The sequence below is a fragment of the Lampetra fluviatilis genome, chromosome 58, assembly GCF_964198595.1.
Source record: "Lampetra fluviatilis chromosome 58, kcLamFluv1.1, whole genome shotgun sequence".
NCBI classification, from domain to species: domain Eukaryota; kingdom Metazoa; phylum Chordata; class Hyperoartia; order Petromyzontiformes; family Petromyzontidae; genus Lampetra; species Lampetra fluviatilis.
In genome coordinates, this window is record NC_136332.1 from 8,690,805 (window position 1) to 8,709,338 (window position 18,534).

The 18,534-nt window shown below is 50.7% G+C and overlaps 1 protein-coding gene across 1 annotated transcript in view; it reads right to left on the reverse strand.

Annotated features, from left to right (window-relative positions):
• Window positions 1–2,961, reverse strand: part of LOC144950536 (uncharacterized) — a 38,334-nt gene extending 35,373 nt beyond the window's left edge. The window contains exons 1-2 of the mRNA XM_078880674.1: window positions 2,847–2,961; window positions 217–345 (exon numbers count right to left, since the gene is read on the reverse strand). Of these exons, the coding sequence (XP_078736800.1) occupies window positions 217–345; window positions 2,847–2,961 (244 nt within the window). The remainder of the gene's footprint in view (window positions 1–216; window positions 346–2,846) is intronic.
• Window positions 2,962–18,534: the final 15,573 nt, after the last annotated feature.

Below are 18,534 nucleotides of genomic sequence, written 5' to 3' on the forward strand. Positions count from 1 at the left end.
AATACTGTGGACAAATACTCCTCCCAGAACGGCCTGTGGTAAATAGAATGTGTAAAAAAAAACGTTTTATTTTACGTGGAGACAATTATGTGAAGGATGTGAAATGTAAAAAAAATATGCTGAGATATTTTCCACAACGGCGCCAATGATTGTTATTTGGCACGGATTGTATTCAAGACTCTGCACTGTGCAGTGCCGCCCGGGTAGGCAGCGTCTCGCCAGAGGGGAGAGTCTGCAACGCGTTGTACTGCAGGTTGAGCCACGTGAGCTTCGTTAGGCCACGGAACGCCGTGTCAGAGAGTTTCGCCAGCGAGTTCGAGTTGAAATCGAGTTTGTATATCGCTACTGGAATTCATTTATACGAATATATTGTATCGAATAAACATGTTATTATACGCTTGTGAAATACTGAAACGGAAATAAATTTGTAGGTACGCTAAGACTGCGTAGATTGTTTTACGGTTGTGCTGTACAACTTTCCCATGTGTTTTCAATAATTGAATTAAATGCCTGAAATTGTAAGTGCATCAAGAAGATCCCTGCACGTGGAATGAAACGTCGGACATTATGCCAAACAACACGCGGTATAACCAGAGAGCACACCAGGCAGTAGTTTAGAACAATGGTTAACAATATAAAGTATCTGATGCGTGTGTGCTTATCAAACACTAAAGTTATGCAAACTATAGAAATGCATTACGCTATTCTTGCAAAAATCTTACATTCACACCATCATCAATAAACCTATAAAGCATTACTTGTATAAATGTTCAATATTCCATTCTCTAATGCTGGTATAGGGTACGTCAGTTGTCTCACCTGCCTGGGTGTTCAATATATAATTTAGGGATCACAAACTTGGCTCTTGGGAGAGCGGTGTAGTGACGTGGTTTCGCGCACTGCGCTACGAACCCGGTGACCTGACTTCGATGTCTGGCCATGGCTAACATCAGTGGCGAGTGATATTTGAACCGGGTCTCGGTCTCTCCCCTTCGCCCCCACGCGCACCGCTGCGGTCGTCCAACTCCACAGGCGAAGTGGCGTGGCGAGGCGTTCAGAGGCTGATGGACAAAGTGCTGAAACTTATTCATAATTCACTCGTTTCATACTAATTTTGGATTTAACAAACACAATGGGATGATAACTGCAAAATACGCTAAAGAACGCGAGAGATGCACGCTTGGCATTGCAACGAGAGACAGGAAGAGGAACATGTGGAGAACAACATGTAGAGAACAAACGCCTATTAGTGACATCTCTCAAGCCGCTCAGAAAAGTGAGTGGGCAGGGTGCGTCTGTAGAAGGGATGACAGCTGATGGTCAAGACAAGTGATGGACTGACAAGAAAGGAATGGAACACATCCGATAGGACGTTCCCAGAGCCGATGGAGCAATAAAATCAACTCGGATGCAGACGCAGATGCTCGGTGGATCGCTACACCACAGGGTCCTGGTGGCTTGGTGGGGATTTCATCGAGCAGTGGAGTGACCATGGCTGACGACGATGAATGTAAACGTGTATAATCGTAATTGGAGGCGTTGTAGGCACGTCAGCCTCTTTGGAGAATGCGTTGCTCTTTGCGGGAGGAGCCGTTAGTTCTGAAAACAATCTACAGCTGATTGTAATGCAGCTGCAGAATCGTGAGATTAGTTAGACTGTCAAACACACCAGAAGGGAGAGATTTTAGCTGGTTACTGTGCACGTAAAACTTATGTTAGATAAATTGACTTAATGCAATCTTCTATCTATATATATATGAAAGTAAGAAATTGTCTGTTTGTGGGTTTGTTTGTGGGTTTGTGTGTGTTCGCGTGCTTGCTAACGATTTGCCTCTCCAACGGTGGGGTTAATGTAAAAAACTAGCCAGGTACCACGCCGTAAGCCCCGTGGTGAGCAAGCGCTATTCCTTTTTCACAACTTAAAATTAGTTTAATTAGCGATTTAGTGCGATTTTAGTGTGCTTCCCTTTTATTTATTTATGACGCGTGCACGACCAGCCTGCCAAGGTGCCACCTCGGCCGGCTGGACAATCTAGGCGAGACCGGAGGCTCTGCACGGGACTAGGCCTCACCACACCACTCTGTCAGGTGAGTACTTTGTGCTATACAGTCGATAAATACTGCTATAGAGTCAGCATGTACTACTGTAGTGGTAGCAGGTACCACCACAGTCGGTGCACTTCTGTAATCATAGCAGGTATCACCACAGTATGCACTTCTGTAATCATAGCAGGTATCACCACAGTATGCACTGATGTAATCATAGCAGGTACCACCACAGTCAGTACGCACTGCTGTTAGATTTTTAAGAGTAGTTTTGAAATATTTGTAAGACCCGGGCAACGCCAGGTACTTCCCGCTAGTCTATTATAAAAGCCCGGCGTTCCATGTGTTCGTTTGTCTGTGTGTCTGTCAATTCAATAATAAGAGCCTTTCAGAACGCCTGAATAAAAAAGTTATAGTTGATCCAACATGGTTACAAGACCCCCCCCCCCTCCAAAAAGAAAACAAATCTGTTGTAGGCACATATACCTACACACCCTACATACAATAGTCAGTAGTATCTGCACACAGGATGAAGAAGAGGGCATCAGTGGGTGCGACGGGCGAGACGCGGGACGTCGAGACGGCCTCCACAGGAGCTAGACTTCTAGTAATAAAAAAATGTATAATTCCTACTATTATTTAATTACTTTAAATATTCTCTACTATCGATTATTGCCCACTTATCACAATGCTGTACCCAGGAGGCCCTATTTGAATATCCGGACGACGACGAGGAGGGTGCTGCTCCATTGATTGGGAGGTTGGCCCAGCTCATGCAACTGGAGGCAGCTGCGTCTCGCCAGAGGGGAGAGTCTGCAACGCGTTGAGCTGCAGGTTGAGCCACGTGAGCTTCGTGAGGCCACGGAACGCCGTGTCAGAGAGTGTCGCCAGCGAGTTCGAGGCCACTTTGGACATCGCCACCATAATTAATGTTATATGTTGGATAAACGTGTTCATTCTTTTTCAAATGAAATACCGAAACGGAAATAATGTAAAGCTATACGACGATTGTGCCGGTTGTCGCGATTGTGCTGCACAACTCTCGTGTGTTTTTAAGAACTGAATTATATTCCTGAAGAATTCAGGTCATCAAGACGCTCCCTGCACGTGGAATGAAACGTCGGACATGTCAAACAAGGTGCGGTACAACCAGAAAGCCCTGCAAACATCAATTTGGGGTCGAGAACATCTGCCCATTGCTGACATCATTCAAGCTGCTCAGAAAAGTGAGGAGGCTTGGGCAGGACACGTCGGTTGAACAGCTGACGGTCAAGAATAATGCTAGCTGGAGCATGACACTACAAGATGGTGAGAGATGGCGGTGGCTTCGGGGAGTGACCATGGCTGATGCCAATGAATGTAAACGTGCATCGAGCCGTAGTGGATGGATATTTAAGACTCAATATCGTGCCAGCCTCTGGGGAATGTGCTGCTCGCATCTGGTGGAGCCGTTAGCTGTGAAAGCAATCTACAGCTGATTGTAATCCAGTTGCAGAATCGTGAGTTTAGTCAGACTGTCAAAAACTCCAGAAGGGAGAGATTTTAGCTGGTTACTGTTCAGATATAGGTCATGTGAAGTTAATTGATTTATGGTGCTATGATTATATATTTTATGATTCCTACTAGTTTTATTTGTGATTCTATTTTTCCCACTCAATTATAATGGATCTTATTTACCCCGAGAAGCCTGACTAACTAGAGGAACCTGACTTGCAGGAGGAACCTGACTTGCAGGAAGAACCTGCTACGTTGGGATGTTTGACCGTTGTACAAACGAGTGTGGAAGGAATCCTGAGTGCCCGGAAAAAGCCCAGACATACAAGCGGGGTAACATACAAATTTCCATACATATGTCGTGACTAACTCGGAGACAGTAAGACTTGCAGGCACTACTGTATTTAACAAAAGCACCATCGGGATAACACACTAATTATTAAGGTCGTCTATTGTCTGCGGCACTACTTAGTTAGAACAGTTAGTAGGCTGTCTGACTAGTGGCGCCCCGGGATGGTGAAGACGGAGACGACAACGAGAAGAACGGTGGCGATGGACTTGAGCAGCACGACGGGGATCATCCCACTTCCAGCAACAGCCACGAGGTCCCCCACAGGGGCCCCCCTCATACTCTCAGCGTGGCCTCGCTCCGCCCCCGGCACACCCCCTTTCTGGAACCTACCAGCGGGTTCATGAGGCTTCACGATGGGCCCCTTCTGTGACCTTTTCCCTAGATGCTGACGTCAGAACCTCCGTACACCACATATCCCCTTTTTCGCCAGCAGCCAGCGCTATGCCACTACACATATAAAGTCAACAATCCATTGCTGCAATGCCTGTCATCTCCTGACTCGGCCCAATACTACAATAAGTACTATCCAGGCATCGGGAAGGGAGTTTCATAACATGTGTGTGATCCACCAACCCTCGCTGCTGCCTCCACAGCGCTGGATTATATGAAGCCACGTGCAGCAGCAGCGTAGCCACCACCAACACTGCCCAATCCAGCAGATGATGCGACCACTGTGCGCAATAGTGAGTGTTTTGAATAAGGGTGATTTCCAAAAACATTCTCCTACTGAAAATGTATAAAGCCAGGCACGTGCCTTTATCCCTTCCGAATTTGGCACTCAGCACTCAACAAAGCCGATTGCTGAAGCCACGTCGGTTTCCCTCCCTCTGCGCTCCTGCTGGGCACTTTCTACAGCTGATTGTCATTCAGTTGAAGCAACGTGAGTTTAGTCAGGCGGTCGAACACATTTGGTGGGAGAGATTTTAGCTGGTTCCGCTTTAAATGCAACTTATCATTAGAGCGAAAACCACCGATACTATTCGCTGGTGCTGACATTCCTGCTGCTTTACAGTTATAAACTATTCCTGTTCATGCCGCTGCTGTTGCTTCTGTGTCACTGCCAGGCAGCTGCTATTGCTGCTGCCACTACGAATGCGAGCCCACTGCTCCCACTGTTACTGCCCATAACACAACATAAGCATGAGCAGCGTTGTCGTGGGGAAATTAATTAGCAGATAATGCGCCCTCTGCACGCATCTACCTCCCTGCCACGTAAATTCTAAAACATGTTAACACATCCCATCAGCCGCGTGGCTTTCTGGGAGGAGTTCAGTGCAGTAAAGCAACATCGTGCTACATGGCTAGGCGCTGTGGTGGCGGAGAGAGGTTAAAGCAAAACGATGAATCAACAAAGAGGTTAAACAAAACGGTGAATCAATCATTGGCAAGAGTGAGCCATTGAATTTGAAATATTACCCGCAAATAACTCAACTGGGATGTACACGCATAGCAAGAATTGCCCCGCTACTGCGAAAACTTGGCAGGACCCTCCTGTAACTGAGTCCTGAGACTCAGGCGAAGCTTTCCTGAGTAAACGAGACAACAGCCATGTGTGATATGTTACAAATTAAAACTCGAAAGCAATTAGTGATGATTGGCTGCACGCAGTCACCGTGAGTGAGTCTGACTAAACTGACCACGCTGAGTCTGAGCACCAATCAGCTGCAGAGTGTTCTGGCGGGTGCGGCTCCCCACGTGGTAACATCGATACCTCGAGTAGAGATTAGGACTCATAACATCAAATCCTGGAGCAGAGATTAGGACTCATAACATCAAATCCTCGAGCAGAGATTAGGACTCATAACATCAAATCCTCGAGCAGAGATTAGGACTCATAACATCAAATCCTCGAGCAGAGATTAGGACTCATAACATCAAATCCTCGAGCAGAGATTAGGACTCATAACATCAATATCACGAGTAGAGATTAGGACTCATAACGTCGATACCATGAGTAGAGATTAGGACTCATAACGTCGATACCATGAGTAGAGATTAGGACTCATAACATCAATATCACGAGTAGAGATTAGGACTCATAACGTCGATACCATGAGTAGAGATTAGGACTAAGAGCAATGTGAGTATAAGTCAATGCTGTCGTCATGGATTGATATAATGCGTGTGGGCTAATACTGAATGCGAACAAACATATTCGTGTGAGATAAATGTATTACTATAGAATGATACTATTAGAATTATATTATATGATGTTAGCGTATTTGATAACACTATTAACATATGCTTATACTCGACGAATTGGATAACATTATTATTTACGGCTCATATTAGAAGCGTGGGTTATTACCATAAGTGTCGGATAACATTTTAGTATAGACTAATAATTATTATTGCTATAATTTTACATTATCAGGAAAATGCGATTAGGATGAGCGAATACTCTTAGTGCAGGGTATCCCTATCAGAATGCTGCTCTTGTTATTCTTTGCGTGGGCTAATACAATTTTTCTGCATAAATACCATTGGTATAGGATAAATTATTATACTAAGTTGATACGATGAGTATGACGAATTAGCCAGTTCTATATTGTAATTTTACAATGTTTTATATCAGCAAACCTCAAAAAAAATATTTATTTTACAACACATGTCCATACTTTCTTATGAAGACTAATTTTTGCATGTGCAATCTTTACTATTTAAAAAGGCACTTGTCAACAACACTGCCGTAAAAGAAAAACGTATATATGATCGGCAACGTTTCGGGCAACGGCTCTTATGTATGTGCCATGAAGAAGGGCGATTGACCAAAGCGTCGTCGAATGGCCATTGCCCGAAACGTCGTTGATTATACATATTTAAGGCAGTATTGTTAAGTATTTTTGTTAACAGTGCATATACACCAAATGACGAGTGCAGATTGGCATCACCGCGCTGGGGACACGAGGCACGCTCTGGGTACATGAGACACGCTCTGGGTACGCGGGCCACGTGTGCGTAGCCGTCGTCCCTCGAGGCGGGCGGAGTGTGGAGGGGGTCTGTCTCGCGGGTTCTGCTGCTCCAGGTTGAGCCACGTGAGCTCGCGGAGCCCGTGGAACGCCGTGTCAGAAAGTGTCGTCAGCCTGTTCGAATTTAAATCGCCAGACTAGTCGCCGATTCCATCCACCCATTATACAGCAATGCCTTCCTTGTGATCTCATCGCTTGTGTTTATTTTTTGAATATATATGTAGAGAGGGAATGCCCAAGATATGAACGTTATGAACCGAGCCATGGAACTATTCTGTTCGGCAGAGCAATCCCCCACGAGATGTAATGGGTCCCAGCATCACGCATGATGCGCAATGATAGAGAACCGTTTGGCGCCATTTTGCGTACGTAACATTGTGTGCTGTCTGTGCTATTGTAGAGGTGTAATTGTGTATGGGAGCGGATGGCAAACAAACACAAGGGGCGTGGTTAGGGCCGTACACATAGGAGGTGGCCACACCGACGTCCGCACCTGCATCCCCCACGGGCCCCTCCCGGGGGGGCCGCGGACTATAAGAGGGGGTGAGCCGGAGGGCTCGAGGTCGAGGTATCAGCTTTAACCAGCGAAGACGGAAGACCAGCTAGAATAGGCCCCGGAGCTCCCCTGGCTCGCTGTCCTTATAAGGGCCGACCAGGGCAAGCCGGTGGCGTGGCCCCGAGAGCCCAGACTGACGAGCAGGTCTGGGAACTCAGGGGGTCGGATCCCAGCTTGACCAGGGCTGGGACAGGTAGCCTCCCCTAGCTCCCTAGTGGAGGACTTGGGCTTAGGTTAGCGGGGCTTAGATGTTGTGTCTCCCTGTTAGCCGAGTAAGGGGACGTTACCCCTTAGGTCCTGTGTATACTCGCTAACTGTATACAAGTTGTGTTAATAAATAAGTGTGCCTCCGATCCCGTCGTCAAGCCTCCTGAGAAATTACTACATCTGGTGTCAGAAGTAAAACGTCCAAAGATGGACACACGAGGGACGACACGTACCAGGGAGTCGGAGAGGGAGGACACCGCGGCCGAATCACCACCAGAGATGGCCGAGGTCGGATCGGAGCAGCCGGGGCCGAGTACACCCGCGCCGCTACGACAGGAGGGGGGGGATGCGTCGGCCGAGGGACTTCGGCTGGCTCACTCCCACCTGGCGGAGCTGCTCTACGCCGCGGCCGCCGTGTTGGAGGAGATCACGCGGCTGGGAGCTGGAGGGGCTGCGCGGGAAGACGGCAGCAGCCGACGCACGCCGGCATTTCCCGCCACCCCGACGCGGCTCGCGGTTAAATTTCCCGCCATCACTACAGTGCGAGCAGAGGGCGGGGCCGGCCTGCGTCAGGTGACTGCTGAGGGCCAAGCACGAGCCGTGACATCATCAACGCCGGCCAGCGCGTCAACAACGGAGCGACCGGCGATGCCATGCTCACAGCCCGCCCACACTGTAACGTCGGCTGGGAACGAGGGAGCGAGATCCGCAGCCACGGACGTCGCCTTACAACAGCGACTGCCGCCTCTCAAGGAGTTCGTGGGAGCGGCTGGAGATTGGGGCGGCTTCAAAAGGCGGTTCATCGCTCATCAAGAGATGGCGAACTGGACGGACGCCGAGGCACTATGCGCGCTGCCGGCGATGCTGGACGACGACGCCCTGGCTACCCTCACCTCGGCGCCTAAGGAGAAGCGCGCCACGCTGCACCTGGCGCTGCAGCTGCTGTCAGCCGTCTATGGGCCGCCTTCGGACTGCAGGCAGCTGTTCCACGATCGGCATCGGGGCGCCAACGAATCGCCCCTGGCCTTCCGAACGGCTCTCCTGGCCCTGGCAAAGGCAGCTTTCCCGCGGATGGACGAGGAGGGAGTGGACGCCATGGTGGCTGAAAAGCTGCTGCTACTCGCCGATGAGCTGGACATCGCCGTCTTGGCTCAAGACGACGGAGAGATGTCGTCCCTGCTGGTCGCGCGCCACATCCACGGGGGCTTGCGGTCCCTGCGTCGCAAGGCTGCCAAGGGGGTGGCCGGCCATGCCATGGCGGCCACCGCCCTCCCATCAGAGGAGGTCTGCGGGGTGGAGCGGCGGGGGGAATGGAGATCGGCGGCACCGCAGGCTCGGAATGGACCGAGCCGCCAGGAGCAGCCCAGGCCATCTGGGGCGCTCACACGCTGCTACAACTGTGGCCTGCAAGGCCACGTTGCGTCAGGATGCCGGGCTCCCCGTCAGCGCGGAGCGACACCTCGTCAGGACGCCACGCCGTCTCCACCCAAGCTCCAGCAGAGAAATACGGCGAGTCGTGGCACCTCACACGTTTGGCCCATGCACACATCCGACACACACTCACGCGCTCAACTGAACAGGGTTCGAAAATCGCCGCCCATCGCGCGCGATTGTTCTGAAATGCGGCGAGCGCTCCAACCGGGTCAGTGGTCGGAGCTCGCCCATCGTGTCGTTGCTGCGTCGGCGGGATCATCGGTTGTGGTCGGTCATATTGATGGGGTAGAGGTGCGGATTTTAATTGACACGGGCATCGGCGACCATTATATCTGATTTGATTTATAACATCCTTCCCGTTCAAAGTCGTCCCTTGCTCCCTGTTGACGTGCCATGCTATGCTGCTAACGGGGGCTCGCTGGGCATTATTGGGCAAATCCGCGCCAAAGTTTGCATTGGAGACATTAAATTATCCGGGCCTGTTTTGGTTTCCTCCTCACTCGCGGTTCCGTGCCTGTTGGGGACGGATTTCTTGGCCAAAATGCCCATCCGTATCTTGATTGACCAGGGGTGCATCGAGCTCCCATCGGGCCGACGTGTTACATTTTTGTCTTCCCCCACCACGGAGCGTCGGGCGTTTGCCACCGTGCAGGCGCTCGTGACAAAAACTGTGCGCGTACCCCCGGGGGCTCAGATGCTCGTCCCTCTTAGGTTGCGTCGGCCGTTTGCTAAAGGGGTTGCGGATCGGGGGGTCTTGTTGGGACCATCTCGGGCCGGGGTCAATGGACCCGATTTGCTAGCGGCTCAGACCATGGTGAAAGGGGATGGGGACCCCTTCATTGCAGTCCTTAATGTAGGATCGCGAACGGCCGTGGTTCCTCAAGGGACCGTGCTTGCACACGCAACGCCGGCGCCCTATGAGGAACCACTCGTGGGTCAGGTAACCACCGATCCTCCGTCGCGACCGCATTCGGACTGTGATGACGGATGGCTGGATGCACTTTGCGCGGGATCTGTGGATCTGTCCGACACGCAGCGTGCGCAGCTGCGAGTTCTCCTGAAAGAATTTGCCGACGTTTTTAGTAAACACAAATTTGATATTGGTTGTACTAAATTGCTGCGACACCATATTGACACGGGTGACAGCGCGCCAATCCGCCAAAATCCCTTTCGGCTCAGTCCCGCCGAAAAGGATCATGTCAAATCGGCTGTTGATGACATGCTTGCCGCCGATATCATTTCCCCTTCCAACAGCCCGTGGGGCGCACCGATCGTTTTGGTGAAAAAACACGACGGCTCACTGCGGTTTTGTGTCGACTTTCGGCGATTGAACAAAATTTCTGTGGCAGATGCGTACCCGCTTCCTCGAATGGATGAGTCGCTCGATGCCTTGGCGGGGGCGCGATTCTTTTCCACCCTCGATTTACTATCTGGATTCTGGCAGCTTCCTCTGGATGACGAATCAAAACCTAAAACTGCTTTTCGGACACCGCAAGGTCTCTTCCAATTTAACCGCTTGCCGATGGGCTTACATTCTGCGCCGGCAACTTTTCAGCGGTTAATGGAACTGGTCTTGGCAGGCTTACAATGGGATTCGTGTTTAATTTACTTGGACGATGTCATCGTCTTTAGCAAATCCTTCGAGGAACACCTCCAGAGGCTGCGTGCTGTTTTTCTCAAAATGCGGGCTGCCAATTTAAAATTTAAACCGCAGAAGTGCCATTTGCTCCGCGAATTGGTGCGGTATTTGGGTCACATTGTTGGGCGCTCGGGGATATCCACTGATCCCGCCAAAACGGAATGCGTCAGCTCCTGGCCGACTCCCACCTCGGTGGGAGAGGTCAGGAGTTTCATTGGGTTCGCGTCGTACTATCGACGGTTTGTGGCTGACTTCGCTACGATCGCGAAACCATTGCATGCCTTGACGTCCAAGGGAGTCAGGTTTCATTGGGGGCTGGAGGAGGAGGCTGCTTTTCACGCCCTCCGGAATGCCCTGGTGGGGGCTCCGCCGTTGAATTACCCCGACTTCTCACAACCCTTCTTGCTCGATACAGATGCAAGTAACACGGGCATCGGGGGCGTGCTGTCCCAACTCATTGGGGGCGTAGAGCATGTGGTGGCTTACGGTAGTCGGGTACTGTCTCCAGCGGAACAACGGTACTGCGTTACCCGTCGGGAATTATTGGCAATTGTTTATTTCATTCAGCAGTACCGCCCATATCTGTACGGTCGGCGTTTCACCGTCCGTACAGATCATGCGGCCCTACAGTACGCTCTGCGGGTTCAACAACCATCGGGCCAGTTGTCTCGATGGTTGGAGATTCTCCAGGACTACGACTTTGTCACCACATATCGTAAGGGCGTCCGCCACACGAACGCTGACGCCCTGTCACGGTTGCCACCCACTTCGGAGTGCGCTTGCCTCCTGGGTTCGGGGCGTTGTAGGCCCCCGAACGTCACCACCGATTCGGTCCTCGTGGCCGCCGCCGATGCGCCTTTGGCTTCGGGTCCTATCGAGCAAGAAGGGAGGGATTCGTTGCTGGGGTTGTCGGTCGCGGAATGGGGACGCCTCCAAATGGAGGACACCTCCCTCCTCGCTCTGCGCCGTCGCGCAGGGGGGGTTGGGCAGGGGGTGGCGAACATTGACTCGTGGGGGTTGTTCCAGGGTCTTTTAATGCACTGGGACGGAAAAACCCGCCGCCAGCAGCTCGTGGTGCCTGCAGCATTGAGGGGTAAGGTGGTATGGGCTGTTCATGAGCGGCTTCTGCACTTGGGGGTTCACAAGACCTTTGCCACGCTCCAGCTCGATTTCTTCTGGCCGGGCATGGCAAAGGACGTGGGGGATCTCCTGGGGTCGTGCACGCAATGCGCGCAGCGAAAGCCACCAGCTAGGGGGTCCAACCCTCCGCTGCAGTCCATAAAGGTTTCCCGGGTTAACGAGCTCGTTGCGCTAGACATACTCGGGCCATTTCCCGCTACACCCAGGGGGAATAGGTATTTATTGACAGGGGTCGAATACTTCACGAGATGGCCTATGGCCTGGCCCCTGGCCAACCAGTCGGCAGCAGCCATCGCGGAGGCCTTTGTCCAGGGCTATGTCCTCGACAAAGGTGCTCCGGAACGGCTGCTTACTGACCAGGGTAAGAATTTTTCGGGAAAACTCCTCCGCGAGGTGTGCGACCTCTTGGGTACGGAGAAAATTCGGACCTCCCCGTATCACCCTCAAACTGACGGGATGGTGGAACGGCTACATCGGACCATCACGTCTATGCTGTCCCAACAGGTGTCCGAATCCCAGACAGATTGGGACCTTCGCATAGCCGGTGTGTTGCAGGCCTACAGGATGGCTCCCCATGCGGCCACCGGATTTTCCCCTTTCTTTTTAATGTATGGCCGCGAGGCTAACCCCCCTGTGACGACCCAGCTGAAGCTCTCGGCGCCTCAAGCGAAGTCTACCTTGTCCGAACACGTTAAATTTAACATCAGCAAATTGTCTGAGGCGCGGGAAGCGGCCGTGCAAAATTCTGAACTCCGCCAGAAGGCGAACGAGAGGCTTCGGCTGGGGCGGGTACATGTGTTCAAATGGAAACCAGGGGACAGGGCATGGTTGCACTGTCCCCAGGTGCCACTGGCAACCTCGTCAAAGTTGGTACGGCCGTGGCGGGGGCCAGTGGAGGTCGTACAGGTCTTACGGCCGCAATGTGTTCGCGTCAAATGGGGGAGGCGTCGGTGGTACGTGCACCCCTCAAGGTTGAAACCGTTCATTGCGCCGGCCCGTGGTTCACACACACACACGCATGGCCAAACGTGTGAGGGGTCCGCCGACTCCCCGACGTCGCTGCTCTCGCCTGACATGACATCAACTGTTCCATCTCCAGGTGCAACAGGAGTGACGGGTCCACGCCCGCCAACCCCTCCCGGAGGGGTCGGGGGTCACTCGGCAGCGACGCCAGACTCTCTTGCACCCGGACCGTCACCAACCACCACTGAGCGTGCCGGGTCGAGCCCTTGTGACGGGCCCGCCGCGAGAACGCGCGCCAAAACGCGCAGACTATTGTGAGGTCGGCCGTTGGGGGGCCCTTGCGGACAGTGGGGGAGGGGCATCCGGAGCGCGTGTATATATGTTGGGTTTGCGGAATGGGGTATTTATTCGGGAGGGTGCGCCGGGTTATTTTTTTTTCTCTTTCTTCTTCTACCTGTTTCCTGTTGTTGTTGTTGTTATGACTGTTCTTGTTCTTGTTAAATTTACGCGAGGCACACACGGTTTTGGGGAGGCATGCACCTTTATTCTGGTTTTTTTGCAGCCGGGGACGGCTGCGAGCTGTACAGGGGGGGGTGATGTAGAGGTGTAATTGTGTATGGGAGCGGATGGCAAACAAACACAAGGGGCGTGGTTAGGGCCGTACACATAGGAGGTGGCCACACCGACGTCCGCACCTGCATCCCCCACGGGCCCCTCCCGGGGGGGCCGCGGACTATAAGAGGGGGTGAGCCGGAGGGCTCGAGGTCGAGGTATCAGCTTTAACCAGCGAAGACGGAAGACCAGCTAGAATAGGCCCCGGAGCTCCCCTGGCTCGCTGTCCTTATAAGGGCCGACCAGGGCAAGCCGGTGGCGTGGCCCCGAGAGCCCAGACTGACGAGCAGGTCTGGGAACTCAGGGGGTCGGATCCCAGCTTGACCAGGGCTGGGACAGGTAGCCTCCCCTAGCTCCCTAGTGGAGGACTTGGGCTTAGGTTAGCGGGGCTTAGATGTTGTGTCTCCCTGTTAGCCGAGTAAGGGGACGTTACCCCTTAGGTCCTGTGTATACTCGCTAACTGTATACAAGTTGTGTTAATAAATAAGTGTGCCTCCGATCCCGTCGTCAAGCCTCCTGAGAAATTACTACACTATCATTGCATGCTTTTTGATATCTTTGTGACCCCCATCATGTCTGACCATATGCAAAATTAATATTGAGTTCCGAGATATGAACAAATCAACTTACAAACGGGTCTCAGGAACGTACCCCGTTCGTAAGTCAAGGACTATATGTATACTGGGTGCTTCAAATTTTTTTTAACACTTCCGAGAATTTGCAACAATACCACAAGAAATGTGCCTCCGGGCTCTAAAGACCACCTGGAGAAGATTCCAGGCATGTGTTGACAATGGAGGCGAACAAGTTGGAGACTATTTGACTTGTTGAAGCCATTAACATACATTTGTTGGCATGTTACAATGTATTATCCGTTCTTTTTGCATTAAAAACGATAGTCCCATATCATTGTTAACATTTTTTTGAAGCACTCTGTATACGATGTTCTGAAATCCAGTAGATATACATCGAATGAACAGTGTCCAAACTCTCTCAGCGGCCTGTACAACCTGCGGTACAACCGTCTGCAAGAAATCCCTGATAGACTTTTCTCGACAGTGACTAAGTTGGAGAGGCTGGAGCTAGACAACAACCAGATCGAGTCGCTGCCCGCGGGGCTGTTCGACCAACTGGCGGAGCTGAAGCAGCTCTACCTGCAGGGGAACCAACTCAAATCTCTCCCAGCCAACGACAGCGGCCTCGGGCTCCACTCACTGGGAGCTGGACACATTGAATGGGGAAGCCTTGGTATCAAATGATGAAAAAAATTGGCTTTACTCTTACAGGCAAGATGTTCAAACACCAAACAGACGATACCTGCTCAACCCAACTTTGACATTGGCATTGCCTTTGTGCTGTTCGCCTTTTGGCGTTCTCTGGTCTAGCCCTGGTGAGACAAGGCCATCAAAGAGGCTGTGTCTCTGGTGAAGGCCAATCCGTTTCCAGGACAATGCATACGTTAGCAAAGCATGTTTTATTTGCGTGTTTTACTACACGCATGTGTGGTTAAAACAGACTTGATGTCTTGCAATGTGTCTATTTGTCGTTTGAACATCTTAACACTTCCTGTATTATTTCCGGAAAGGGTCAAGCATATTCATTTTTCATCATCAATTAATGTTTATTATTCTAGCTCACGATATATCATTGGGCGTGTTGAATCAATGTGGAAGTTTTCATCAACAGAATCGGTGATTATCAGTTCGGATGTTGTGTATGCAGCAGATTCAAAAACTTGAGGTTGTAATTATTTGTCTATGAGGTCGTGTCAAAAATTGTGTGGTAAACTCTCCTCCACCCGACACAGCCCATTCATAACAGTGTCACATGAATCAAGAGAATAACATGTTTATGTGTCCTGACGTTTCGCTGGAGGTTGCATCCAGCATCATTAGGTTATCAGGAGCTGTCTTATGATATTCCATCGTATTTAACATACACTATATATTATATTATGGTATTGTGCTGCAATGAATACCCTAAATAACGTAACGAGGGCATTTAAACAGACAGAGGAGCAGATGGGAACGAGCACATATACGTCGTAGTGGCCGATAAGGAAAGTAAATGAGCTCGGAGAAAACAAATCTCCAGAAAGGACGAGGGCAGCTGGAGGAGGGCCCGAGAGGACCTCCTCTGTGGATTTGATGACTTCAGCTCAGGCGCAAGAGGAGGATGGGTCGAGGCACCCCGAGACCACCTTCATCCAACAGGGGAGAGATGGCGTGTCATAACGATCACCGGTGTATATCAAGGGTGGTCAATTAATTATGAAGAAACCCCTCACTGCGGTTTCACATCTCTATTAGTAAGGGAGTCCTGCATTGAGATGGTTGGCTGGTGCCATCCACGAGTGTGTGCTTTAAAAAACGAAGAACCCGGAGAAAGCTCGCGACGCTCGCGAGTGGGCGACACTCAGCACTGCCATCCCGCGGCCCGGGGCCTATCACACGTGGCCCTGGCAAGGCCCAACCCTTGGCTTAGCGTGTAAAGTCGACAAGGGGACCTGACACATTTAGGGGCGTATGCGAATTCCCCCGGTGTTTTATGCACGTTTGTGTTGTTGTTGTTGGTGGTGGTGAATGGGGTGGTAGTCGTGGTTGTGGTGGTCGTCGTGACTGTTCACAGGTTTGGCACCAGCTGAAAACCATCTCCTCCACAGCATTCGCGCACCTTACACAACTGCATCGCTTGGAGCTCGACAAAAACCAACTGGAGTCGCTTCCCAGCGGTGCCTTCGAGCAGTTGGTGGCGTTGAAGGAGCTATACCTCGGCGAGAACCGGCTGCAATCTCTCCCCGCTGGAGGCTTGCCAAGAGGGCGGTGTAGAGGCTGCTTTCACGTGGACGCGTTCGAGAAGAACGCCATTCGATCGCACATCATTCACCCCGTTCAGCAAAGAGGCCGCTAATAATCATTCCATTGTTACGCTTCGATGCAATGGTATAATATTGTCCAGACATGTTGCCATGCACAGCGGTGTGCTGAAGGAGCCACTTATTAGCAGGTTCTGTTTACGTGACAACCCTTACTAGTTGGCTGTGTCGGGTGGTGGTGGCTTAACGACACATTTATATTTACGCGATCTAACCCAAAAAAGACAGCAAAAGACAAAGATCCCCCGTATCACATTGACAGACTGTTGGGACAAGTGCTGTTAGCGAGCAACGATGAAGGTCGTAACGGCACGCGGAAGGGGTGGGTGGCCAGCACCACGCCCGGCCGCCTTTGTCGTTATTGGTGAGAAGCTGATATAAGGTAGATTTGTGTTGATTCATTATTAATAATTCGCTGAAGGTACCTTATTGATTCAATAATGAATTGCTACTTAATAATTTACAAATTAGAGGCAATGCAAAATTGGTAATTCCCCGTTATTGGGTCGAATGTAAGAACGAGTGTTCGTTTAGCGATGTATTAACATTGCTGATTCGCGTGTAGCTCCGAGCGGGCTTCCGTTGGACGGATGACTGAAGATCCCTCGACTCTCAACGCCTTCTCTGCACGACGCTTCCGATGATGGTGAGCCGACCTCCTGCCATCTCCGAGACGTGGGGGCCTCTGGCTATTTGGCCGGCCCTTGCAGCGCCAGTGCGTGGCTGTAATGCAGCTCGAGAAGCGTGAGGAGTTTAGTCAGACTGCCAAACACGCCGGGCGGGAGAGACTTGAGCTGGTTATTGTACAGGTGTAGCTTAACCTCGTACGCATCTTAGTGTATATCCAACAAGCGCCAAATTACTGTAGAGCATTTCTAATATCATGCATGACGTTTAAAACGTTTGCAACGAATGTAACGACTGTGTTGTGTAGTACAATGTCGCCATCTTTGTGTCAATGTACAGACGGGATCATCGCATCGCGAGTAGACCATTGAAACACAACACATCTCAAACGTACACTTGATAAATAACTAAAATTAAATGAGTATATTTTTAGTGCTTAATAATAAAATGCTAACGATCAAAGGAACGTATTTGTTTTTCTGCATGCTTCCATGTGCGTGTCTGTTTATGCCTGCGACCACATTTTTAAGTTGTGTTAAATACCCCCCCCCCCGACTTTGTTCCAAGCAATCAATCTAATCTCTGTTTGCTCTGAAGGAGAGCTATTGCCGGAAAAGTCAGCTTTTTTCTTCTTCTTAGAGAATAGAACGTGTGCATGCAGCTCTATTAGCACTCCACTGCTGGATGAGTGTCTAGTGGGTTCTTATTTAGCCATACTTCATCACCATGTGCATGATGGTCTCGCATCCAAGCACTATCCAGACTCACCCTTGCTCAGCTTCCGAGAACGGCGAATCCCGGCTGAGTGGACCACATGCGTATCCCATAAACACCGCGATACGGATAAAGCGATGTCGCAGCCCTGAAATTGGTCGCTCACGTCAATGCTGGAGGAAGGGAGCTCTATAGAGCCCCTCCAGATGGTAATTGGCCTACTCTTCCACGCTGGGCGCCACGCGTGACCTGCCGATCATCTATGTTTGTGCGCGTGTAATGCTACATGGGTGGGCAGTGGGGGCGCGCTAACACAACTAGCCACTGATTCAGTGTCAATAATAATAGTACATTATTAATGTTTATAAATATTCCTATATGAATGACCATCGAGACGATGCGGTGATGCGAGAGGTGGAGTCCTCGTGCCAACTGGGATTCCCGCGGAGACTCGGACCCTCGTGCTGGAGAGCAACGCGCTGAGAAGCTTCTCCTCCACAGCAGTCGCCACGCCGCGGCTCTCGGTACTCGGCTCCACCACGCGCTCACAATCACTCACAATCATACATAACACACTTAATGAGACACACACACATATACACTCACATATATACATTCACACATACGTAGCAAATGTGCAATAAGACGTATACACATATTTTAAATCTATACTTGTACAGCAAGTATGCGTTTATACACTAAGTATTACACCAGGTCAAAACCCATTCACAGATGTAAATAATTAACCTGTGCACACGGCCGGTTCGTATCGAACGCACTCGAGCTGTCAGAGCTATCTATTTTGTGCACATTATTTATAATACAACCATTTAATTGACACATTTACTTCCAAACAGTAACTCATTGTAACGAGTTATAGCGACAATGTGAACCAGAATGTTTTAT